Source organism: Lichenostomus cassidix, chromosome 9, assembly GCF_008360975.1.
Source record: "Lichenostomus cassidix isolate B80296 chromosome 9, HeHo_3.0, whole genome shotgun sequence".
NCBI lineage: Eukaryota > Metazoa > Chordata > Aves > Passeriformes > Meliphagidae > Lichenostomus > Lichenostomus cassidix.
The window spans coordinates 17,088,787-17,114,844 of NC_139490.1; the positions used below are offsets into that span (position 1 = coordinate 17,088,787).

The following is a 26,058-nucleotide window of genomic DNA, read 5'->3' on the forward strand; positions in this document are numbered from 1 at the left end:
AGAACTCTCATTAACATAACAGCTGTCTTAATGTGGCTTTAACCCTGTGACTTTTTACATTCCTCATGGCTTCCTTGGTTCCCTTGAGACGCATCCTGTCTCACACCACTCGTATGATCTACAGCCTCACGAATTCCCCAGTACCTCTGACATGGATATTTTACCTAACCCAGCATGGAAGAGAGTTCCCAGTCAATCAATGATTAAAATACCAGAACAAAACCTTTCTGGATTAAAGATGAGCTGGGGTTGAAGTAACCAGCCTGTGGGCAGTTTCCTAGTGCACTCCATCTGTCTGGTACCCTTGAAGGCTGGCAGAGTGATTTAGCAGTGGATTAAGGGATATAGGATTTGCCTTATCAGCATTCAGCACCTCTCTATAGCCCCTTAAAATAGCCACGTATGATGGGCATGAAATAAAAGACGACCTGTGAAAAGAAAATAACCCTAAGAGACTTGAGGCTGAGAGGGCTGGATAGCCATACTGAAGTAGCATTCAAGCTTTCTTAGTCACACTTCTTTTTTGGTAACAGTATGACAGAGATCAGAGATACCAAATTTTATATGGACATAAACACAAAGATCTCTTTGACTGCTTCCCAATAAAGCATCATCTAAAAGAGCTGGCTCTTTGCAGCCTCAATCCAACTGAGCCCAAAATTTTTACTTTTTTTCCTTTGGAGCTGTAAGGTCCAATTTTGTAGAGTTGTTTTATATTGTCTGGGTAGTTATTTAGTTGATTACAACTGGATCAACCTTATTGTTCGCTCAGTCCCTCTGTGTAGCACTTGCATCTCATGTTTTGTTTTCTCTACCCTGCCACCCCCGTGCTTCCCCTTTCCTTCTGTTCCCTGAGGCCATCTATTACTCTCCTGAAAGGAAGAGTCTTAAACCACTGAACCATGTTTTTTCTCACTTTCCCACTGCTGAAGGGTAACCAAATGCATGTTTCTAAGCCGGTTGCTTGGAGGTGGGGAAAAAAATCTTGCCTCTGGTCTGGTATCAAGCTTAGAACATGTCAGCCTCCAAGGGAAATTTTTTGAAAGCTACAAACAACTGAAAACAGACTTTACAGTGTGAATGTTATTTGTGTATCTAATCAAGGGGACAGAAAAGGCTTTTAGGGAGAGTTGTAGCAAATGTCACATTGTAAGAATCACGAGATATGTAACTATAACAATTGGAAATATTTCAGCCCTGGGTTTAATGAAGAGTTAAAATGCTCCCTGCAATTCCTCTGCAGCACCTTTTCACTCAAGGTCTGTTGAACCCTTCCCCCCGTGTTTGAACCTAGATGTGATGTGGGGTCAGGACAACCTCTTCTGCTGCCTCTTCCAGGGGCACTTGCTCTTCTCTGCACATTAGATGCAGAAGTAAGGGGAGAGTTCTTTGGTCTTGTGTGTTTATCATATACAATTCAGAAAGAAGAAGAGTTCCAAAGGAAGATCCTTCATTTAAAAATAAAAAAACATTAATATTCTGGAAACGTGAAGTTAAAGATTTACATATTTTGAGTAAAAATTGCAACCTTTCAGCGCTTTACCAGTTCAGTTTAAAACCTCATTAAAACCATCATTAAGTTGCAGTGCAAGCCTGTAAGGTCTGTGGCCTGTTTTTACTGACAATCTGAAGGCATTTTTCTCAAGTGTCGATCAAAGGCTCTTTCTGAGTTTCAGAGCAGTGAAGTTATGGTTTCTGTAACAAGTGGTACATAAGGAATGAAGTGGGTAGTATCTTTCCTGGCCGCCTTTGATTCCCACATCAGGCTTGTTTTCAGACCTGGGTGAACTGGGCAAGCTTTGGCAGCAGCTTGGAGCCTGTTTCAGATTGATGGTGGGGAGTGTTTACATTAATCTTTTGGCAAAGGACTTTTAAATAAGGTTCAGGTTTGTCCCGTGGCCAGCCAGGAGCTTGCCTTGGCCAATGGGGGCTGGCCATGCAGGCAAATCTTTTGGGGCTGCGTGCTGATGGCAGGCATCCCAAATTGCCAGAAATGTGGTGCATGAGACTTGTGTATTCGACCATGTTAAGGAGTGCCCCAGCTGCATGGATCCTTGGGGCAGGAGGCCCTGCTGTGAGAAGCAGCTGGCACATGGCCTTCTGTTTAACTCCAAAATGCAATGGGAAAAATTTGTTTGGATTCTGTTTTGTCCATGAATAATGGTGAAAAAGTAGGGCAAGTCAGGAAGAATTCTGAATCATGACTATTTCCCTCCCTGAAGAGGTTCTTCTCAGCCAAATCCCAGTTTTAAAATGTTTTGCTTGAAAACTTAAAAAAAAAAAAGAAAAGTTGTTTATCAACAGAGCATGTCTGCAAATTTAGGCAGATTTCTCCAGGCTACTAGCGTGGAATTGAATGTTCCCATGTCAAACTTGTAATCAGCTTGTAAGCTATTGTAAAAACTTTATTATAACCTTAACAAATAAGTCCCAAGAGCTCAGAGTTCTTGAGTAGCTAGAAGATAAATTATTAAAAAAATGTCTTTTAAGTGTTGTGCTTGCATATTATTTTCTTTGTGTCGCTGTGGTACAGGGCGGGAAAGAGTTTTGAGAGGAGTGAGGTGAAAGGTGAGAAAAGAAATTAAGATCCTTGAGCTAGTAGTAAGGTTTAAAGGCTCTGAAGTCCAATTTCTCAGCTTTAATAGTCTTTTCTCAGTAGAAAACAGTGAAGACACTCCCCGAGAAATCACTGGGGAGGGGGGATCTGTGCCAAAACCAAGTCTTAACTTGCTCTCAGCTCCTCTGAAATGGTTTGAGCCTCTACACTGAACTGCCCAGTCCTATGGGAAGATGGGGCAAAGGAATGTAGGATGGATTCAAGAGCATTTAAACCTTTCAGCAGATCTTTACTGTTATTCCTGATGTGGTTTGTGGAGAACTTCTAATGCCTTTTCTTGAGGCTGAACCTCTTGCATCATAAAAAGGCTAAAGAAAGAAAATACTGTGTGCATCCTTGCATTAGATAACCCTGTAATTGCAGGTCCCCCCTCCCCTGTAAAGGGGAAATTCTTATGGGCAAATTAACCAACTGCATTCATATGCAGGCCTAGGAGGACATTTTTAAATATAAAGGAAAAGAAGGATGTTATTTTGATTGTCTCTTTCTGGTCCCTGCTGCCTGAGGGCTCTAATTAGTGTAATTTTATTTTATAAATATGCATTTCAATTTGCTTATTACTCAATAATTTTCAGAACTATTCAGCTGCAGTTTTTTAGAAATATTTTTGTAGGATTGAATCAAAGTCTTCTCAAAGAAATCTAAGAGATCTGAGTATGTTGGATTGCACTGGGAGGTGGTTGGAAGTCCCTATTCCCTTTGGCACAATCTAGTGGCTTTTTGGTCTGTGTTGTTTTTTTTATTGTTTTATTTTGTGTGTGGTGTGTTGGGTTTTGTTTTGACTCTGTGCTTTTTTTTTTTTTGTTTGGTTTGGTTTGGTTTGGGGATTTGTTTGGTCTATTTTTCTCTTTTATGCCTCCTACTCCCTCCCTGGTATCTTTTCAAAGAGCTCTGGTTTCCAGCACGTTGAGTACTCATAGTATCCTAAATAGCATCGCTTCCCATCCCCATAAAGAGCAGCCTTTGGTAGGGAACCTTCAGCCTTGTGACATTCCCACTGGTGGCCCTGGCAGGTTGCTCTCAGCAGGCTTTGGCCACAGTTCTGGGATGCTGTGAGGGAACATGGTATGCATCTGTACGGAGTGGACCTTATTCCTATGAGGCTGGGGGTGTGCAGATGTCACAGTGAAGCTGGTTTATCAACTAGTTGTGCTAAAAAGCAATTCTGTTCCCACTCTTTCTTCCTATGGCTGGTCCTGGCAGTGTTCATCATACTGATATCACAGTGAGCCAGGACAGATATTCACCCTACTGCAAAAAAATAAAACAGGGGATAAAAAACTTGTTTTCTGAGCACAGCTTTGAAAGGCTGCTGAGGTAAGAGAGGTCTGGCATCTGTAGGGACTGCAGGGGCAGACGCTGAGGGTGTCTGTCGAAGTCACCCTGCCGTGTTTTGCAGGGGTGACAGAGTTGGCTCTGCCCAGGCTAGTGCGGCTCAGCTTTGTTTGCGGTTTCCTTCTTCAGCCTCCCCTCTTCCCAAGGCACCCCTGCTGCTTCTGGCACAGCCCACATTCTTTCCCTGGTGGAACATCCGCCGAGGACTCCCGCTTCCAGGATGGTCAGACTTTGTTTTGAACATGTGAATTTTGTGAGAAGGGAGAGGTGGGGAATAGTAGGGTGGGGGAGGCAGTTACCATGAAAAATATCATGAGGAAAAAGTGAACCAACTCCTCCCTCCCCCAATCTAAAATCCATCTAAAATTAGAAATGCCGTTAACAATAAATCAGTCTTTTGACTTTGTGTGTTTCTGGCACTCGTGCTTGCAATGGTCAGGACTTTGTATAACAAAATATCCACGGGTTTTTTGCAACATTCACATCTTGAATGTTTTGCCCTGTTGAATCAGAGATCTTTTTGCCTTAAAAGCACATAGAGCACTTTGTGTTTACGATCAGACTGTCGAAATGTCAAGGCTAATTACACTAGTGTGTTCCCAAGTGATTAAACACATCTTTTAAAGAATATCCTGTTGAGATCAACTAAATAAGAAATTGGCATGATCACTTGCAAGCTACTTTAAAAAAAAATTATAAGAGGCAGGATCTAAATATTAGGAAATAGAGATGGAAGAAACCTATTAGTTTACCTTATCCATTCTACATTGGTACAAAATACAGTTTTTATGTTCTATCTTAGAGTGATTTCTTTTTTAGTCCTTCTAGTCCCAGGTGCTTGAAAAACTGGAGCCTCCAGTACTTAAAGGGCTATTTTTTTCTCATTTTGTTCTGTATTTCATCCTCTTCAGTTGTATGTTTGAGATATAAATTTTGGCCAGACATTGGGATTCAAGTTTGTTTCCAAATCATCTGGATAATTTACATTCCATCTTTGAAAGTGACATAGGAACTGAGGAGTCCAAGCCTCACTAAAATGACTGTTACTTGGCTTCTGTGCAGACACAGTTTTTGAATGCTTAGGTCCCTCAGCCAAGTCATGTTTCCTCTGCCCATCTTTAGATAGCTTAGAATTTGATTTCTGTTTTGCCCACTGCAGGGTGGCACTTTCTCACAGGATGACACTTGGGATCCAGGTGTTGGCTGTGTGCCTCTCAAAAGGACATTGTGGGAGAACAGGAGCATCTTATGGGGACCTGCTAGATTTGAAAGGCCACTCAGAAGATGAGGATTTTGTCAAGTTGGTGGAAGTTGAAATCTGTTGTGCATAAGGCAACGTATATATTTAAATCATATTGGATATGTACAAACAAAAGAAAATATTCCCCCAGGTGTTTACAATATGTTTCTAAGCAGGCATACTGGCTTGTGGTGACTGGATTTATTTTTAAATCTTGGCTTGAGATTAGCAAAGTTTTTCAAGATTCCTTTAGTGGTAGTAGTGTACACAGATTTTTCATGATACGTGACGTTTTAAGAAATGAAAAAAATTCTGGGCTCTTGAGAATAGATCAAGGCAGCTGACTGTGTCTAAGGGAAATTTAAATTTAATTTTAATTTTTATTTTTTATTAAATTTAATTTAAATTTTTAAATTTAAAAATCCCAGTAATTTCAGTTAACATAGCATATAACTGCTTCTGAATAAAACTTGGGATTTGACTAATTGCAATGAACATGACATAAAATGTAAATAAAATATTTAGGTTTGATTTATTTAGGTTTTAGTAACTTTTTCTCAGTTATTTAAATTTTAATAACTTTTTCTTGATTTGGTATTTTTTCAAGTTTTGTTTTCTCACGTGCCTCTACCTTTCTGTAGCGATGAGCATGTGTGGTATTAGTGGCAATAAGACTTTCTCTGCAGTTTTGAATTTGTTCAGGGGGTTTTGGTGAGTTAATTTTGGACTAACTCTGGTGCCACCTGCCTTCCTGCCACCCGGGGAAAGTGAGAAGCCAGTGCCAGAGGACTGTGCCAGTGCATAGGTGCCAGTCAAGTAGCAGTCATTTAGCACCTCCCAATCCCATAGCACTGAGGTGGCAATACACAGCCTTGTTTGTGCACAGCCCAGGCAGGTTTCTGCACCCCTGCAGTCCCACTTAATGTAATGGGGCTCCAGGTGGCAACAGAGCTCTGCACAAGGGTGTTCATTGTGTGGCTGCCGCAGGATTTTTGATACCACTGAGTATGTCCCTTTCAGGGATGTCTGATACATAGCTGCAGCTCTGGAGAAAATGCAAGTCTATAAAGTGAGAAAAAATCTGTCTGTAAATAAAAATATATAACTTGGCATTTATGTAAATAGCTTACTACTGAATTAAAGTTTGGGATCTGACTCATTATAATAAAGATCTGGAGTTTGAAGGCAAATGCTTATTTGTAAAGGAAGCAAAATCTTGTCACCTCATTTTCCTGCATGAAATCCACTCACATAGTGTAGTTCAGTTTGTGTTCCCAAAGCATTTGGAGATCATCAGATAACCCTCTTGACCTGAAGAAGGGAGAGTGTCAAGGAAAAAAGCCTAGTTAATGACCTGGGTCAGCTAATTACAAGAAGCGTTTGCTGTTCCCTGATCACTCCTTGACCTCCATTATCCTTCCTAGGTGTTCTTTGGATCTTTAGTAAGGTCTCTTTCTTGCTCTACAGGTTCAGTCTAGACCCATCCTCAACTGCTGCTTGTGGTAGGTTTTGCATCTCCACCCTGGTGCCTTGTCCCTGCCAGCTGCTTTCAGAAATAGGTCATGTGGAGACAGAAGGGGGGGTTAGCATGTACTGCAAAAAAACAAGAGAGGGATTTGTGACATAAACCAAAGGTTCCACCCATCCCTCTGTCCTAGATCTTAAACTGGAGTGGGAGTGTGTAATTGAGGAGTAGATGTTCTGGCTAAAGGAGGAGGCAGCTGTGTGAACTGAGCATCTCATTCTGAAAAGAGGATGAAGTCGGAACAAACTGCATGGTGACAGATGGCCTATGTCAGAATCCAGATGGCCCAGTGAGTCCCACCACTCCTGCCATGAAATAGCAAGCAGAGGAGAAGCCAACAGTGTAGCCCAAAATGTTGTTACCCTCTTATGTGAGAGCCACTCATGGTTTGTAGATGATGTTACGCTTAGGATCCCAGTCTGTAATGGCTGATTCATAAACCAGGATAGGCTGTTTGCAGGAACAGCGACAGATCTGAAGCCCCAGCTTATACAAATACATCTCTATGTGGCTCATCAGCTAACATGCCACGGTGGCTTTCAGGCAGGCTGCCTTAAAGTCTGTGCAGATCTACTTTATCTGATGTTAACACTCAGTTGAAATTTTATCTAATTGATTGCATCTATAGATGAGTATCGCAGCTGCTTCAGGGTGTAGGAATATGAAAAACTGGCTGCTTGTTTCCAAATGTGTGCAATCTCTGTTACCTTAAACAACCATTCTTTCTCTCAGTGCTCTACCATGGACCTGAGAGCTGTAATCAGGAGCTCTATTCTATTCTGGAGGTCTATTCTGACCCTGTAACAAGGCACTGTGCCTGCACCCTGCTCTAGGCACAGCTGCACTGACTCCTTGCCCTTCCAGTTTGTGATGGGTGGAATCTCTAGAACATCAAAATGAACAAATGTGTTTTGCAAGTCCTATTATGTCTGTATTTGTGACGTCTTGCCTCTTCCTATCTTGGAGGTAGTAAGAGCCATCCATGACTTGGAAAAATTAAAACACGAAATGAGAATGACGTGAAGAAAAGCAGATTTATAGTTAAAATGTCCCACTAATACAAACCCCATCTGGTTGGTGTGCTGTCCTGGGAACAGATTTCAAAGTGGCTCTGAAATGCTAATCTAGTACTGAAGTTCTGACCTACTGTTGTAAGTTTATTAAGAGATGTTTCATACATATGTGAACACATGAAAACTTACTGGGAGGGATTTGTGTATTTTGTTCACGGGGCTTGTATTTTTCTAATTAAAAGCTTAAAGTTCTGTTGGTCATTAGTGTAATATAACATCCCAATATGTAAGTACACGCACCTTCTCACAGTGCATTAAGTGATGCCATTAACTTGCCAGCAAATTAAATATAAAGACAATGCAGATTAAATAGCTTTGGCTGGCACTTAGATTAAATGGAGAAGCTTCTCCTTTCTCATGAAATCTGACGCAGTAATGATAGTGATTAAAACCACTAAAGCTTGAAAGAGTAGCCAGCTCTCAGGAGAGGGTGTGTTTGAGAGGAAACTAGGGATCAGAATTCCTGTGTCGCATCTGTTGGACCACGGAAGTGTATGCCTTTGGAAGGGCACTTTTCTTGTCTAGGAGCACTGAGTTCAGCGTGCATCTTCTGCAGCTCTCATCTCAGACACTGAGTGCGTTTGAAATACAATGCCGCTCTTTCTGATACATCTGTATTAAATGTGCAAAAATCAAATGTTCATATTTAAAACACTTGCAGGTCTGGTTTAGCAATCGTCGTGCCAGATGGAGGAAACAGGCAGGAGCCAACCAACTGATGGCTTTCAACCATCTGATCCCTGGAGGATTCCCACCCAGTGCCATGCCAACTTTGCCAACGTACCAGCTCTCTGAGCCCTCCTACCAACCCACCTCCATACCGCAAGGTACAGTAGCCAACAGGTACTTGGTTAAAATAGTGTTATTGGGGTTATTCTACAATAGTGTTATTGTAGAAATATTTTCTTTTCTAATGTGTTGGCTAATTTAAGGTCTGACTCAGGGAGGACACTGCAAACCTGCTTATTTTAAGCACATAAGAACTCAGGTTTGTTTTGGTACAAGAAAGGTATGGTCCTGTATGAAGGGTGCTCTCTAGAGAAATAATCACCTTCTGCACAGCAAATGTGCAGCTTTGGTAAAGTGACGTACACTCTTCCCCATCCTTTCACTGCACTGACCTGCTTTGCTGGGAGTGCCTGGTGTGGTGCAGAGGAGGCAGGTGCACTCTGTCCTCATTGTGACTGTCAGTGATGGAGCATTGGAACTTCTGTAAATAGTCTGAATATTTATCTGATGGTTGAAAAAGCAGCTATTCAGGCCACCTTGTTTCACATCAGACAGTAGCCAGTCTCAGTAGAGCAAAAATTTGTCTTAATGTTATCAGAAATTCTGTGAACTCTGATGGATTTGAGGGGGGAGGAAACAGACCCTCAAATCTAGGCTTTGTTACATTTTACTATTAAATAAAAACTTTTTGGGTGAGATTTTATAAAAATGGTTATATGCTCTTATTGCTTCTGCCTTGAGATTTGGATTCCTAACTCTTGGTGGATGTTCTAATTGAGGGAATTTTTCAAAGCCCAGGGCTTCTCCCATCTATTGCTAGGCTTGCTACAAACCATGGTGGGATTTCTCTGCTGTGACTAGGAGGGGAAAGCCTGTTACCAGTCCTATAAGTAAATAAATATTTTCCTTTATTTATTTATATATATGTATATATACACACACATATATTAAAAATATTGCTAACAATATGTTCTCACTAAGGGTTGTCTGAAATCCATATGTCTGTTGTTATGATATTTACAGTCTAAGAATTTTTGTGTAAACTCACAGGCTGGTTAAATATCCAGCAATGTTACAGATTTACTTTTCTACTTCACCAGTATTGAAATGCAGGTTCTGATGCAGTTCTCTTAAGCTGAGCTTCGCATAATGAACTTGTTATGCCAGAAATAAAGGAAAAAAACCTATCAACATCTTTCCTCTGCTTCCAGCCGTGTCTGATCCAAGCAGTACCGTCCATAGACCTCAGCCTCTCCCTCCAAGCACTGTACACCAAAGCAGCCTCCCTTCCAACCCAGAGAGCAGCTCTGCCTATTGCCTCCCCAGCACCAGGCATGGATTTTCCAGCTATACAGACAGCTTTGTGCCTCCATCCGGGCCCTCCAATCCCATGAACCCTGCCATTGGCAATGGCCTCTCACCTCAGGTCAGTCCTGTGTTTTCAGACAGAGGATTTGCTGTATACCAGAACCAAAGAGTCTATTCCCTCAGGCCACAGTATAATGAATTGCCAAATTTAAACCATAATGTATTCTTTATATAAGCCACATGATTTCAGTTTGCTAGTTTCCTTTTTTTTTTTTTTTTTTAATATTTTTTTCTCCTACTGGCTGAATCAAGAGTCATAGCTTATATTTAATTTCAACCAATTTATAATGGAATCATGCAGACTTCATCTTTGCATTCAGTTGTCAAGCATTTGCAATGTACTGCTCTTCTGAAGATCCATGGCTAGGCACAGCAAGTAGATGATGTATTTTTTTCTGTGAATAAAATATCTCTTTAAAATATTTTACCAAGTGGTCCAGGAAAATTACAAGCAAGTTGTATGAGGAGAATTCCAAGGACTGAGAAATGTGTATTGAGATGAGCTATAATCAAGTTATAAATACATAAATTAGGAGTATTACTGCTCTTTGGCAATATATAAATGCATGAATACCATAATTGTTTTTCTAATTTGCGTGAGCTCTTTTAAGGAAATCATGTTAATAAATTGCCTTGATAATTGAGTGTCAAAAGATTGGTTAAATTTTCCTACACACGGCATCTGTCTGAAGCTGACATTATTAGTTGAAGCTTGAATAGATGGTAGTTTATTTTATTAGCAAGAGCTTTGCCCAGGTGCTTGGAAAGAGATGTCCACTAAATTCTGAGGAGTCACAAAGAGGATGCAATCTATAATTACAATCAGGAATCTCTCCAGGGCTGAAAGTGAGAGTTTTAACAGCTTTATCTGCTTTCTACCCTTTTTTCCTCTCAGTGGTTAGAAAAACAGAGAGAAGCTCAGAATGACACAAATGAAAAGTGAAAAGACAATTATACTCAATTACACACTAATCACTGACTATCACCACTGCCTAAGCAGGGAGAGGGCATTCTAATAGGCAGAAAATGAGATTTTAATAGCACAAAGGGTGGCCAAAATAACGACTCGTATATCTTTGCCTCCTTCGTTTTCTTCAACTTGTGGTTTGCATCTCGGGAGTACAGTTCCTGGTTCCTGTGCAACAGTGATAACTCTGTGCAGCTGAAAAGTTCAAAGGCACTGGAGTTGAAAAGAATGAATAACAAAGGCAATGAAATAAACATTTTTGCCCAAAGGCAAAAGTTCATAAACCCTTTTTTGTAACGGTAAATGTAATTAAGATTCACAGATTCCTATAGCATAGAGTGGGGTACAAAACTTTATGGCTTGAAACCTCAGGAACAAAATACCAATAGAAAAACAAATGGATGTACTTCCAACAAGACTTGAATGGATTTTGTTTGAAAGAATTCTGATTTCTAAATGCAAACTCCAACAAAATCCATGACATTATATTAGTTGCTGCTTCTTCTTTTTTTTTTTTTTTAATGGCAGTTTCATAGTGTGCAAGGCTTCCACATTTTGGACATAATTATCTATCTGGTTTTCGATGTTAATCCAAAAAAAGTAGTTGTTAGTGTCAGTTTAAATGTATGTTGGTTCTGGCTATGGAAAATGTGATTTTTTTTTTTCCCCTTTCACAAAGCTGTTATTGTCTGCGACACAGAAGTGGAAAGCAACAGTAAAGAAATCTTGTGATAGCTGGGAAAAATGGGACAAAAAGGGAGGCCAGATTTCCTCCCACCAAAGTCTTGCTGATTTGAGGTTTGATGTAATCAAAAGGATGTTTTGTGCTTTTTTTACACCCAGCACTGTCTTTATAGTATGAGACTTCTGTGGGTTTTTTTGTTTTGTTTTGTTTTTTTCTTAGACTTTTGAAACCTTTTTCTAACCCAATGTTTACAGCCCCTGGCTATGTCCAGCAGCTTTACCAACAGGTTTAGGAGGATGCAGAAACCTCTAAATCTGACATCATGCTTTCATTGCTCAGTGCATAGAGGAGATTATTTATATCCATTTAGATTTGGAATAGTGTCTTGGCAACTGAATGTTTACCTTTAACAGCTGTTAAAAATCTTCCCATCAAATGAACAAATGAAAAACCCAGATCTAAATTCATGTGGTGTTACCAACAGCTCCTCTATATCAGTTTTGGTGCTAAACAATTAGTTAGAGACACATAGAAAATGTAGAGATGTATAAAGTAACACACAGACTGTGTTTATATAATGGAATGATAGAGCCACAAACGTAAATTATACACAACAAATTGTGGGACTGTAGCAAACCTGTGAAACTCTTGATGCCCAGCAGAGCCTCAGCTGCTGGTCACTGTGTTAGTGTGTGAAATGTCCCTTAGCTGTGGGGTGTGTCACTGTACATTCCCTCCCCACAGTTCCTCGGGGCTCTTCCTGAGGTGCTGAAAGAGAGGCTGAGGTAAGGCAAAACCGAAAGCCAGCCCTGCATTTGGGGTTTCATGAAAAAAGGAAACAGGAGTTTTCCTGCTGAGTGGGCATGTTGCATTGCCCTGTCTGTGTGCATGGAATTTAGATGAGAAAGGATAAGAGTCTGTTTACTAGCCAGTGGATTTTTGACCACAATAAATCTGGATGTGTGAGCAATTAACATAATGTTTCCACCCATCCATGTGTCTCCATGTGTCTCTTGCAGGCAAGTGCTTTGGACAAACTGAGTCTAAAGCTGAATTTGCAGTGACTGTAGCAGGGAAGGGGGGCTTTGTCTGAAGCCTGGATAGTATTTTGTGATTTAAAAAAAAACACCCTTAGAACATACAGAACATAATCTAATACTGAGATTCACAGGATCATATTTTTAGCAGACTTAAACCTCTCTCTCCCCTTTGACATCGACTTATTGCCAATGAGGGTCTGACACAACCCCACTGGGAAATTTTTATTTTCTATATAGAATGTTTCTATCCTAACTTTTTTCTTGAATATGATGCACAAATATGGTGTTTAAAGCAAGCACTGGTGAAGGCAGAGGACAAGCAGAGACACCTAGGGTGATGTAATTTTATTTTTGTTGTGTTAGGCTTGAATTATGCAGTGAGAGGGATTGATATGTTTCAGTCAGTTCTAGGAAGCAGAATGCTCCATCACATACCTGTGTTGCAAGCTGGGTATTAAAAAGCTGTTGCTCTTGTTTAAAAATATGAGAGAACAGAAAAAGTTCCACCTTGTTAATACTTGGAACTTTTTAACATCAAGACAAGATCTGCAGATATCATTCAGATGACTGATTATTTTCCTCACTCATCTGGTTTGTTCATTACTACCTGGATGTTGTGAGAGATCCTCTGTCTTGTAGACATGCAATGGGTTGACTTTTGCTGGAAAAAAGTCAGGGATTAATGACTTGGGGAGCTGGCAGCCTGGAGTGTCCTTGTTTGTATTTCATGAAAAAAGCAACTCTGCAAGCATGTCATCTCATCCAGAGCTCTTTAAATATAATGTTAGAAAAGAGATTATTAGTGTGAAATATATGTAAATTGCATATTTTTATGTTTTCTATGCCTATTATGCAGCTTCTTGCCTCTCATGCATACGTTTATGGGAATATTGTATTTCCTTTTCAAATGAGGTTTTAGTTGCTCAGTGCATTTTCTTTTAACAAATGTTTGTTAACTCAGAATTATGAGGGGGTAGCATATCTGGATGTTAATATATGTATACAGGACTTAGGCATGCTTTTGGATTGGCGTGGCACTTTATGATTAATGGCCATTGCTGGCTCTTGGGCGTGAAGCAGCCCAGAGACTGCAGAAACACTTGTCTCACAACTGCAGGTGGATGGTCTTGGTAAAGAGCAGATTGTTTTAAAGGCAGGATATCAATATTTTGAGCTGCTTCTTGTCAGATAAGGAAAAAGGCTTTTCCGGCGTGCATCGGCATCCCCTGACCTCATCATGTGTTTTTTATTAGTGTCAGAGCAGCAGAGTTTGCCCTACACCAGGTCAGGCACTTGGCTGGTTTGGAGAGTGCTGTTCTGGCTGCTGTGGATTCAGGTGGAGCAGCAATACTCTGCTTGGGTTGCTGCCCACAAGGCTGAGTGCTTCCTCTATTTAACCTGTATGGTATTTAACTTGCAGGATAATCTGGGTTTAAACAGTACTGCAGTGTTAAGGTTTTACTGGGAACAGAACAAACGTGTGTAACCTGTCTCCTGCTAGGCATAATTTTTTTTTTTCCTCCTTGCCCTCTAGAAAACTTCTCAGATCTACTCTTTCCTCTTCCTTGCTTTCTCCCCCTATAATTGAATCAAACCAGTAGCTTTAGAAGCTGCAGCTTTCAAATGGGAAGTGGATTGAATACTGAATGGCCTGTGTAGGAGATCATAACAGTCTTTAATAAAGTTTGCAGTTTCATGCCATTACCTGGAGCTCAGGAAAAATCTTGATAAGAAAATCCCAAGCTTTTCCGTGAACAGTAGTAAAGATGCAAGCTGTTTCAAGGTTTCTTTCTTCTACTGTCAAAACATTTCACTGCCCGAGTTTAAGAGTTACCCTCTAACTCCTTTTGGTGAGATAGATCTTAGGCAATGAGCTTCTCTTAAGCCTTTGAGAGCACTTGGTTTTCATTAACCTGAAGTATGGAACTGATGGCAGCTGTCGAATCAGTTAGATATGTTCATATTGTCTTGTTAACTCTGTTTTTAAGGGAGGCACAGGAACCAGGGGCTAAAAACTTTCATTCCCTCATTAAGACGGACAAGAGTGGGGGGAAAAAAAGCAACTATAAATTCATTATACTTTTCCCTATACCTTCTGTTGGATTACTTTGAACTGGTTGCCCACAGAAACATTTCATTTGGCTTCAAGTCCCACTGCAACGAGAAGCTCATGATCTTTGTCACAATGCACTTGGCTTTGAGAGTACTTTGCTTAATGACCCAAGAACATGAGACAGGTCATGGATTTCTCTGCAAGAAAGTTAATTCACATGATATAATTTTCATGAACAAAGGTTTTGTTCTGTTTGTTTTTTTGTTTTTGTTTTTTTTGTTTTAATTTATAAACAGATGTTCAGCCAATGGAGTTGATTATTTTTTGTTTCTGTGGGTAAAATAGGTGAGATTACAAAACCATTAAGAGTTTTGTACTGTTATTGTGCAAAATAACATTTCTTTTGCAAAATATGCAAAATATTATTTCTTTTGTAAATATCCTAATGTTTTAAATAGTGCAAATATACATTTATAGACAATATAAGATATATATACTAAATATATGAATGTAGCAGAAACAATAAACAGGTGACTGCATGTTTTTGAATGTCCACCTTAACTTTTCTCTTTTGATTTGTTTTGCTTTCAGGCATAACAAATCCATATATCCCAGTTGCTGAGGGAAGGTGTGTGAGAGCTGAGCTAGTGACAGCTGGGCTGGTGTTCATAATGGCCAGAATCCTTCTTTTGTGTTTAGGGCTGAATAGAAGGTGGGAGGAGGAGAGATCACAGGGAAAGAGCATCCTAATCCCAAATTTAGGCTTGTTATGAATTCTTTTAAGTAATATTGTCATAGTTGAGCATTTAAAGTCATGTGCCTGCAATCTCTGAGGCTGCCTGAAAAAGTTGTGAATAGTTTAATTTTACATATATATACTTATATATTTATATAAATTATGAGTATATGTTAATCTTTGAGTTTTGTTTACCTTTTGAGTCATCTTTGCTTGCTTTTCATGCAACCAGGAGCTCAAGAATTAGCTGTTCTTAGAATTATTTTGGTGATGGTATCAAGTTCTGTGATCTAGCACCTTAAAAAAGACATGAGTTTTGTGACAGACCATAATAATGCTTTGAACATCAGTAATCGTCTGTAGGTAAAAATGTATTTAATGAAAGTATCAAGTTATCTCTTAATTATCTTAAATGTTCACTAGTGCACCTTCTCTAGCTCCAGTGTAGGTACCACCGATACCTGGTGGTGTGAAATCAGTATGAGGTTTCATTTGATGTGAGGATGCAGAGGGTCAGATCATCAATGCCCAAAGTCACTACATTTGCTCTTATTTTCAACAACCAAGTATCTGGTTGCCAGCTCTTGGCATTTAGCACAAAAGTTCTTTCTGTCAGGTTTCTTGTATTCAACAGCAATATTCATATATATAAAATGAATCAGCAACATGGTTCTAGGATTCTATAGAAATAGATCCATGGAGTTAATTAACTTTAATTAATCCTCTGAAATCTCTCAGTATAAAGCATGATAACAATCCTTTTTGTGTTCTTTCTTGTGCAATATTTTGTTTTTTGAGAGCTTTCTCTACAGTGAAGAGAGTTAACAGCAGGTAATGCCATTCATCTCGGAAGGAGTTTGAAATTTTCAGTGTTAGTGATGAATGAGGGTATCTGACCCACATCTGTTTTACATTAGAATGGAACATTGCCCTGACATCGTTAGGAGCATTTGTCAAGATTCCCTGGACAGAGCTTCTGTAAATTACATGCTGCAAATGTGTCAGGGTCAGATAAGAGGATATCATTAACTGCGCTAAAGTTTACTCATGATTCTGTCAGTTCAACTTAATATGTTAACTGCCAACCATTTTCCTTTAGCTGTTTCATTAAATCTTTCATTCACAGGAGGAGAAAAATAGTATCACTGTACCCAAAAAATATTGCACATGTTCTTTTCTCATAAATCATATTAATTGCAGCCATGGTCACAAAGCATATTAAACACAGGCATGCGTAAATGAATTAAAACATATGAGAATTTTATTGTGCCTATGGTGGGTCCTATATCCTAAAATACCAACCACATTAACAGCCAGAATGTTTCATTTCAATAAAATAAGCTTCTTTTTTTTCTTTTTTTTTTTTTTTTTTAGTTTAATGGCCTTTATTTTGGTGATAATAGAAGTATTTTCTAACAGCTGATAATGGGCCAGACATTGTGTACATGTCTTTAAGGCTTTCATCACTCAACTTCTCTGTCTCGACCATATCCTCAGCTGGTGATTCTGTGCTGATTCCACCAGCAAGGGATTTATCCTGATGAATATTTTGGATTGCTTCAGGTGTGTTCTCTGAAAACATTTCAGAAGGGGTTGGTTGTTGCAGTCCACTGTGTTCTATTTACTTATTCCTAATCTCACCTTTGTTTTCTAATAGAATAGAATGATTTTATCAATTACATATATTGTACTTTTTTGTATAAGCACAAAAGTTGTGCATCAGCATTTCTGTGTGTGCTTTGTAAAAGGTGAGAGCAAAAGATATGCAGTTAAAAATTTAAATCTGGTTTTTTTCCACATTTATGAGTTCTACTCTAAAATAAATTGAATAGTTGCAGTATCTAAATATTAAATTATGCAGTCTCTAAAATAAATTGAATAGTTACTGCATTGTTTTAATTCTAAGTGCTAGATCAGCCCTTGGATTCTGGGTCAGTGAGGCTGACAATAACTAATTTAGCTTTCCCAAAGTGATTTAGAAGGAAGTACATATTTTCTAGGAATTTGGATGGTATGCAGATTAAATAAATTTACTTTCTACCTTAATTATTATAAAGCAATCATATCTGTTTACTTCCTTAGAATACGCTGCTTCATGCCCACAGAAGAGCTGAGGTGCAAAATTCAGATCCTTGCAGCAAAATTCAGATCCTTGTCTCCTGTGCAGCACTAAGCTGAGGGTGCTGAGCATCCTGCAGACATGGCCCATTAATGGACTTCTAATTGATTAGGTGAAAGTGAGCCATGCCCTTCCTGTAACTCCTTGTATGGGTGAGAAGGTCATGGCACATACCGTAGCAAAGACTTCTGCCCTGAGGCTACTTCCCTTGGAGCTTTCAAAACAGACATGACCAAAAATCTAATTATTTAGATACTAATCAACTGCAGGATGATTCTCAAGGCCTCTGAGGAAGATATTTCTGAGAAGCTGATTACTCTTCAGACTTGAGTTTTGTTCACCTCAGAGGCAGACAGCTCTGTCAGTTCTGCTCCTGAATATCTTCTAGATTCATATCCACTTAACAAAATGGTGCCTAAAGACTAGTATTATTTTCAAATTTAAAAAATTTAAGGTAAATCTCACCAAATGCTACTTTTAGTTTGTCAAAGAAAAGAAATCTCTATCCAAGTAGAGTTGCTACTGATGTTTGAATGGCGTTTGTGATTCTGTCTGGATCCAGGTTTAAATTTCAAGACAAATCCCTAATTTTAAAATAGCTTCCAATCCAAAAGTTTTTGACCTCACTGTTTTTGCTGGCAAAGTCCAAATAATTTTGTCTCAGGCCTTATTCTATTGAAAATATTAAGTTAAAAAAGCCTTCTATCTGAAATACACACTTGGTAAAATAGTTATTTACCCAAAATAGCAATTGATCGTAAAAGTGCTGGCAGAGAGAGCATGTGATGTGAGAGCCCTGAGGCAGAGAAGAGTTACCCTGTGACATGAGCCCAGCCCAGCCCCTTTTCCCTGCTCTTGAACTTGGAACAGAACGTGCTGAAGTCCTGGAAATGTTGGTGTTACACTGGCCCAAAGCAGGAATGAAAAGGGTTGTGCACTTGAGGTTTCTGATAAACCCCTGTGTGTTTTAAACTGTAGTCAAAACCATGATACTCCTGCCAACAAAAATATTTGCCAAAGCAGTAATTTTCAACGTAAATGTTTAAGTTAAGCCATGGTTTTTCTGTGGATCTTTCTCTTCTTTTAACTCTATTGGTGTTAATTTCAAAGGACAAGGATTAATACAACCTAAATGAACATAGGTTCTAATACTGTGTCCTGCTGGTGAAATGTCAGGTCATTCAGCACGCTACATTTTTGGACCATATAGACTTCCAAAGTTATAAGAAAAATATTTGTAATGTCTGAAACAGAAAACATTGCTAAAATAATGAAAATCTTAAGTTTTCAGAAAGCAGTTTTTAGAACAAAAATTTGAGAGTTATTTCAACTTTTGGGGAGTTTTGGCACAAAACCTTGTGCAAATATGATTTTTCAATCTGTGGTGATTTCAGAGTTGTTTTTTTATTATTAACCCCAAGTTCTTTTAATAGGTTTTACAAATTGAAAATATTTGTTAAATTGAATAGAAAATATCTTACATCCTGAATCCAAATTCATCTTGTTTTCATAACTTAAAAGTTGTAAGATTTCATTGTCTGAATTAAGTCCTTGCATATATTTTAGAATTTTTTTTTGCATGAATGTTTCAGTTTGTGAAACATTCAGAAAACACCATTGGTTAAACTCATGTTTTTCTGCTTAGTGAATCAGAAGTGAACATTCCAGTGCTGTATGTACTAACTGAACAACTTTCTCAGCATTTTTTTTCAGTGAGATATCTATGGTGCATTTGATGCAAAGATATTTTGTGTCCTTGATGTAGGTATAAGGGTGTCTCTTTTTGAACTACTCTGTTCCTCTTGCTCTTTTCTTAATCAGACATAGAAAAACTGGGTAGGTATTCTTTCCCACCTAAATCATGATCCCTGAATCTTGTTTCATCTATTTATTAAAAAAAACCCAAACCAACAAAAAAACAAACAACTCAGAGCTGGAAACACAAGCTCCCTGCAAAAAGAATACCTTTTATTTTGTGACGGAAAATAAGTACTATTCCAGGACAAGAATCAGAGCTTTAGGAAACAAGATATGTTCTTAGGAGGTTTAATTTAGTCTTTACAAAACAGACTCCAATTAAAAAAAGTTCTCTTTAGTTTATGGCAAGAATTGCCACAAAGAAAAATGATTATCAAATGTCAGATACTTGTAATGATACACATGTCAGATAATTGTAATGCCTTTTTGGAGGAAGAACAGCCTGTAAATGATCACAATATGCAGTTTTGGCAGAAGCTAAGTCACCAGCTGTAAGTAGCTACAGAATGTTTGTCAGGCTCTGAAATGCAATTTATTCCAGCAAAAAGTAAGCAAATCTCAATCATACACTTATTTTCAAAGTGTGCTATAGTGGTGTGCCAGGAAAGGAAATATTCACCAACCTGTAGTGGGAGGGATTTTTGTACAACAAGAACTTTTCACTGTAGTTTTGTGCTTGAAAACACAGAAGCTTTTGACATTTTTTCTTGCTCTTCTACTGGAAAATATGGCCTAGAGGGCTGGGCTTTTATAGGGAAAAGCATGTATTTTCCAGTAACTCCTTTTCAACTACTGATTTCGTAACTGTCCCTGTAGAAGCAGCTTAAGTCACAGCTGACTTGAAGTCACAGCTGACTTGAAGTCGCTCTGGAATGCCTGACCCTTTCTGCTGTGTTCTCTAACTCAGATGATGGAATGGATAACTGGTGTTATCACCACTTTCCTCTTGCACATTCATTTCTTTACAGGCCAGCACAGAGGGCATGCAGCAGCATGGGGTTTGGCTGCTCTGCCCCTTTCCCAGCACCCAGAACATCAGGAATATGTGGGGTTCTTTGTTACTTCTATCAGTAGTGTTACTGGGATCTGCTCCAAAGTGATTTCATTGTAATGATTGCTGATCTTGGAGAAGAAAACTGTGTGAGATTTTTTACAGCTTTTCAATGTTTGTAGATCGTGCAGGACAGCACAGTTAAACAGCCACTACTTGCTTTGTGTTCTCTTATAATTTAGTTCTGAAGGAATAAATATCTGCAGAACTCCCAGCTGGGGCTGGGATCAGGCACTCTAAAACCATAAAATTTTTTTTAAAAATTTTTCCTTATTTGCCCTGGTATTAGCCATCAGATTTTATTTTGGTGGATGATGCAACCAAATTCTATTTACTCTTGGGATTAGCTACTCAAAGGACAGTTCAAGTATTGGATTAGGAAATCAAATTATAGATTTGAGAACTTCTGCGGCTCTGTAAGCAATGCGGTTCTTCATAAATTTTAACTCTTTCTATTATTCTGCCTCTTAGGTAATGGGACTCCTGACTAACCACGGTGGTGTGCCACACCAGCCCCAAACTGATTATGCCCTGTCCCCTCTCACCGGGGGCCTGGAGCCCACCACCACTGTGTCAGCCAGCTGCAGCCAGAGGTTAGATCACATGAAGAGCCTAGACAGTCTGCCTACATCCCAGTCCTACTGCCCGCCGACCTACAGCACCACGGGATACAGCATGGATCCTGTCGCGGGCTACCAGTACGGACAGTACGGACAAAGTGAGTACTGCAGCTCTGCACCCAGCTAGCAACAGCCTGGCCTTTCTGCCTGCAAGGAAGGGAATTCTGAGCAGAGATCCTAATGGCTCGCTGCTCCTTCTCCCCAAAGCCGTGCACTGGTGAGATAGCTGATTGTTTGAGCAGGATTTCTGCTGCATAATTATTTTCTTAAGTGATGTCAACAACATCTTGATGTTATTAATTGTTGAGACATGAAACCTGATTGCCATTAGGTAAAACATAAGGGTTGTCCAAAATGAAATAACCGCTGGCATTCCACTATTAGAAACACATGTTCTTAATGAGGTCAGCTCAAGAATCATTACAGTATATAATCCCAGATACATAGAGTTTTGTCAAACTTGTCCTAGGAATAAAAATATTAGTCCCTTTCCTTTGATATATCAGTATTAAATATGACAATGTCAACCTGTAGTTGGCATGGCCCCATGCTGTGAGGTTGTCACAGCATGACTTTAAAAGCTTCTTTTGCTTTTTTGCAGGTGCCTTTCATTATCTGAAGCCAGATATTGCATAAATGAACTGTCCACTTCAAGTTAAAGCTGGTCTTGTTTTCCGGTCTCACTCCAAGGCTTGGACATGAGGGATCTTCTCAACACACTGCAGCCTAAACTGGGGCAGTCCCACTGAGAGAAACAAGCTTGTTATGTTCTCTCCAGTCATAGCTTTTAGTAGACTTTTGAAGGCTGGACAAAGCTATACAGAAGACAAAGGCCAAAAGCAATAATGAATTAATGTGACATGCTTCATTATGAGTGGGTATACAAAACACAGAGCAGTATTTAACATCACAGCCTGGCAAACATTCCATTTTTTTGTTGTTGAAATTAATGTGCATTGATTGGGACAAATGGAACATTTTGAAACTAAACTTAGAGCAGTTGAGCTCTGCATACTCTGACATCTGACATCCAGTGCTGACTTTAGTCTAACTTTAAAACAGCTCAGTTTCTGAAGTAAGGTTGGGAGAACCTCTCACTGTACACACTGGAAATTGTCATCAAGAGGAAACGTCACCATTCATAGGAAGCTGGAGAAGTGCAAAAGACTTGCCGAGCAACTCACTGGTTACCTTACCATACTTTTGTAATCACCTTGTCAGTAAATCTCACTCACAGGTTTTGCTATTCCAAGAGAGGAGACCTTGTTAACATGAAACCCAGATTTTACCTTTTTGTATGTGTTTTCCCAGTGTGTTGTACCTTTCTAAACAAACATGGGAGACAAAATCCCCACCAACAACACGACTGATTTTTCACAACTGCCTAGCAATGTGCAATACTGTGTACCTCACACAAACTTTGGGATCATCCAAAGTCATAGATATAGAATCAGAACTATATTTTTGCAGGTACTTTTATTTTTGCAGTGCATAATTCCTGATGATAAAATACAGAAGTGTTGCAGTCTGCTGGATTACTGAAATCCGGCTTGCTAATCATGATTTAAAGGTCATCTTCAGGAAACAATACAAATAAATGATTACGTTTACATTTTTTTTAGTGATGTACAGGGCATAGAGAGAGATGGACCTGTATTTGACACATTTGTTTAAATTATACAGCGATATCCAATATAGAAAGTATAATTATAGGAACCGAGGTTTACAAGAAGTTTGCATTGTGACATTTTAGAATGTCAATAAATTTGTGTTTTGTGATGTTGAGAGGAAGAGGACGATGGAAGGTGGGATTATTTATTTCTCTCTATTCTTGGAACAAAGAGGGAGGCAGAACACAAATACATTCCTTTTAGCATTAAGGACTATGAAGTAGTGAGTTAGACTAGGTTCAGTACAGAGGTTAGTTCACACAATGGTCTTAAGGGTGATGGAAAAATGAAATATTATCTTTGTGTTGCAGCCTCTACAACAACATGTGTTGTAAAATAAAGAAAAACCCCAACAAAAAAAACAACAAAAAAAGAAAACAAAAAAACATATGTCTTTCATGTAAAAAGTTCAGTAAATATTTACTATTTATAATGAATAAACATTATGAAGACTTGCAAAGCACTGATGATTTTGTCCTAAAATGTAGTATTGTGCTAAATACATTGATACATTTTAATCTGAATATCATGAAGAAATAAACCATGTTATCTTTGATGCAAACCGTATTATGTGAGTGTATTCTGCACACATCCTGAGCTGTGGGAGTATTGAGCAGCCTCTGTGCCCAGGTACTGCTAATGTGCCATGACCTGTGTGTGTGTGTGAGATAATGAACATGAGATAATGCATTTTCCAAGTGCTGTTGATAACAGTACTACCTCTTTCCAGCAAGGGAAAAGCCTTTGCCATGCATTCAAAAGAAAATGACATCGGCTTAAAACCAAGTACAAATAGGGCAACTGGGATGCAGGAACTTTGTAATCTGTTATGGGCAGTATCTGTCCTGAATTATATTTTTTTTCCCTCAGAAACCTCAAGAATTTTTTAATAGGCCTACACACAAGCTGATTGAAACATGGGGAAAACCCTTCAAAATGAATGCAGTAAGTTTTAGTGTCACATCAGTGTGCAAGGAAATTTTACTTCACCCTAGGATTGCTGAACATTTAATTTCCTCACCATTTTGCAGGGGATGTAACCACCTTGTACTTCTTTCAGATTTTTTTCCATGTGCATTTTATTTTTATTTTGTTCTTTTAAGTGCAACACTCTTCCATTGGAAAAGGAAGCCATGCAAGTGGAGAACTGGGATGAGCTCTCGTCAGGGGAAGGAAGGAGCCTGGGGCAGAGGGTTTAAACATTTTCTTGATTTATTATGTGCTATAGAAATCTTTGACAGAACTATAAGGATATCTTGGGATACTGTTGATCCCTTCTTGTTATCACTGTCAGGACCGAAGAGGTTCTTGGGAACCACATGTGTTTCTGGAATACGAATCCAGCAAGTCAAAGGGGATTGAGCCTGGCATGGATATTGCATTTGACAGAAAAGCCATGCAGTAGCTGGGAGGAATGTGCTTACAGCAATGGAGTCCAAACCCCACTCACTAATGAGCTCAGAAAGGGCAGATCTCAGGGTCCCTCCTCTTACTTTCCTTTTTTTTTAATGTGTGAGTGCATATTTTACAAGATGGAAATAACCACATCTGCTTAACCAACTGTCTGTCATCTCGTTAGAATTGGAAACTTTTGAGAGACAGGTTTTCATGAAAAAATATTTTTTCCTTGTGGCACAACCATTATTTTTAATTTATTATTTCCTTTTAAGTCTTCCTTTATCTAGAAATAACCTCTACTTCCATCACAATACCCAGTATATGCACTTTGCCATATACTTACTTTGGTATGTATTGCTATTCCTTTATCTGGGCATTAATGCATGAGCTAGGAAAAGAATAATTTTTTAAAGACACCTATAGTCCTTTTCTTTTCCCTAGATATTTCAGTGGTTCTCATTTGAATAAAAACTTAGAATAAACATTTTTCTCCAATAATCACACAGGGTTTTCTACTCAATATTTCTCAAAAGTCTGTATCCAAGTAACAAATGCTGTTGAAGTGTATCTTTCTGAGCTATTTTGAAAGGCACAAAATGCCTATCTAAATCTACAAATCTTCACTGAAAATAGCTGGTTGTCAAACAGGTTCTATGTCCTCAGAAATCCATTTCTGCATATGTGAGATATTAGAATTAGGTTTTTAATCCCTAGGGTAAGGTCTGTGCAAATTCAAACAAAAAATATGGCTACAGGTCTGTAACTTATATCTCCAAATGTAATGAAAAAATACATAGTTAACTTTGGAATTCCAAACTGCATCCCAAATTATCACATGCTGCTAATAGTTTTTTGTAGCAAGGATGTATTTACATTTTCTCAGAAGTATTGCAGACTACAGCATGCAAATTATTTGTTATGCCTGAATTCTGTGATATATTCTCCTGTAAGAAATGCATTCTCTCTGGTTACTGCTGATGTGTAAAGCATACATTTTTGCTGTGTTGGTAACTGTGAACATTCTCAACATTTGCTACCCATAAAGTCTTCTGGCCTTAAAGTCTATAAAGTGGACTATTAGAAGGTATCTTTCTATAAAATAAGAAGAAATTACTCTAAGGCAATATCAATGAGACCATCAGAAACCTGGAACAGCTTGAATTTATAAACTTCTTTGTATTGTTCGCTTCAATGTTCTGCTTAAATGCCAGAAAACCTGAATCCTGATTAGAAGATCTCATTTCTAATTTATTTTGGTTTTTCAGTGACATCTAGACATTCCCTAGAGCAGCTGGAGAATCCTAGGGTTATTTAAAGAATCACATAAGTTTATTTGAATCTGTTTAAGATATTTGTCTATTTTGAAATAATAAAACTTGCAGTCTGCTTCTGTGGTCATTCCAGTTAAGACGCCATTTGACCTGTCAGATTTTTTACTCCCTATTCTCTCCCAGCACTTCTGGGCAGCTCAGCACAGGCTGGGAAATTCTCATCAGCCTCAGGGAGCAAAGTGCTATAGTCAGAGGGTTAGTCAGGTGCAAAAATGTACAGATATTTATTATAAGTCAGGTTCAAAAATGTACAGGTATTTATCATACAAGCAGGCTTCAAAATCAGGATGTGTCCATAGTGCTGGTGCTTGGTTCTGTTTTGCCATAATGACTCCCACAAGCAGCACTTGCAGTGTTCACACACAGTTTAAATCTTTGCTCAGTGCATTTCCATCACCTCAGAACCACTGACTGAATAACCCACAGTGGCTGTGCACAGCTTGGGCACTGCAGTGCATTTTGACATGCACTGTTTATTATTCAGCTACTCAGGCAATGTCATGAAAAATCATAATAAAACTAGGAAGACACATCACATTTGACCTTTGCTGAATAATTTAATAAAACCAGCTTGATATACAAATCTGAAAGAGCAGTTGCTGGTAAGAGCGGAACTATTGCTTCCTTGTCTGAGAATTGGAAACAGTTCAGAAGCTTTATTAACCATTCGGTGTCTTCATCTTCAGCAAAGTTTGTCCCTTAGGCCATAACCAAATGTTAAGCTGCTTGTTTCTCCCCACACT

General features: G+C 38.8%; 1 protein-coding gene across 4 annotated transcripts in view; it reads left to right on the plus strand.

Moving 5' to 3' along the window:
- Positions 1-23,148, plus strand: part of PAX3 (paired box 3) — a 75,236-nt gene extending 52,088 nt beyond the window's left edge. For all 4 annotated transcript variants that reach the window (XM_085069664.1, XM_085069667.1, XM_085069666.1 and 1 more), the window contains exons 6-9: positions 8,452-8,617; positions 9,731-9,945; positions 20,768-21,014; positions 21,518-23,148. In XM_085069664.1, the coding sequence (XP_084925790.1) occupies positions 8,452-8,617; positions 9,731-9,945; positions 20,768-21,014; positions 21,518-21,552 (663 nt within the window). In that variant the 3' untranslated portion in view covers positions 21,553-23,148. The remainder of the gene's footprint in view (positions 1-8,451; positions 8,618-9,730; positions 9,946-20,767; positions 21,015-21,517) is intronic.
- Positions 23,149-26,058: the final 2,910 nt, after the last annotated feature.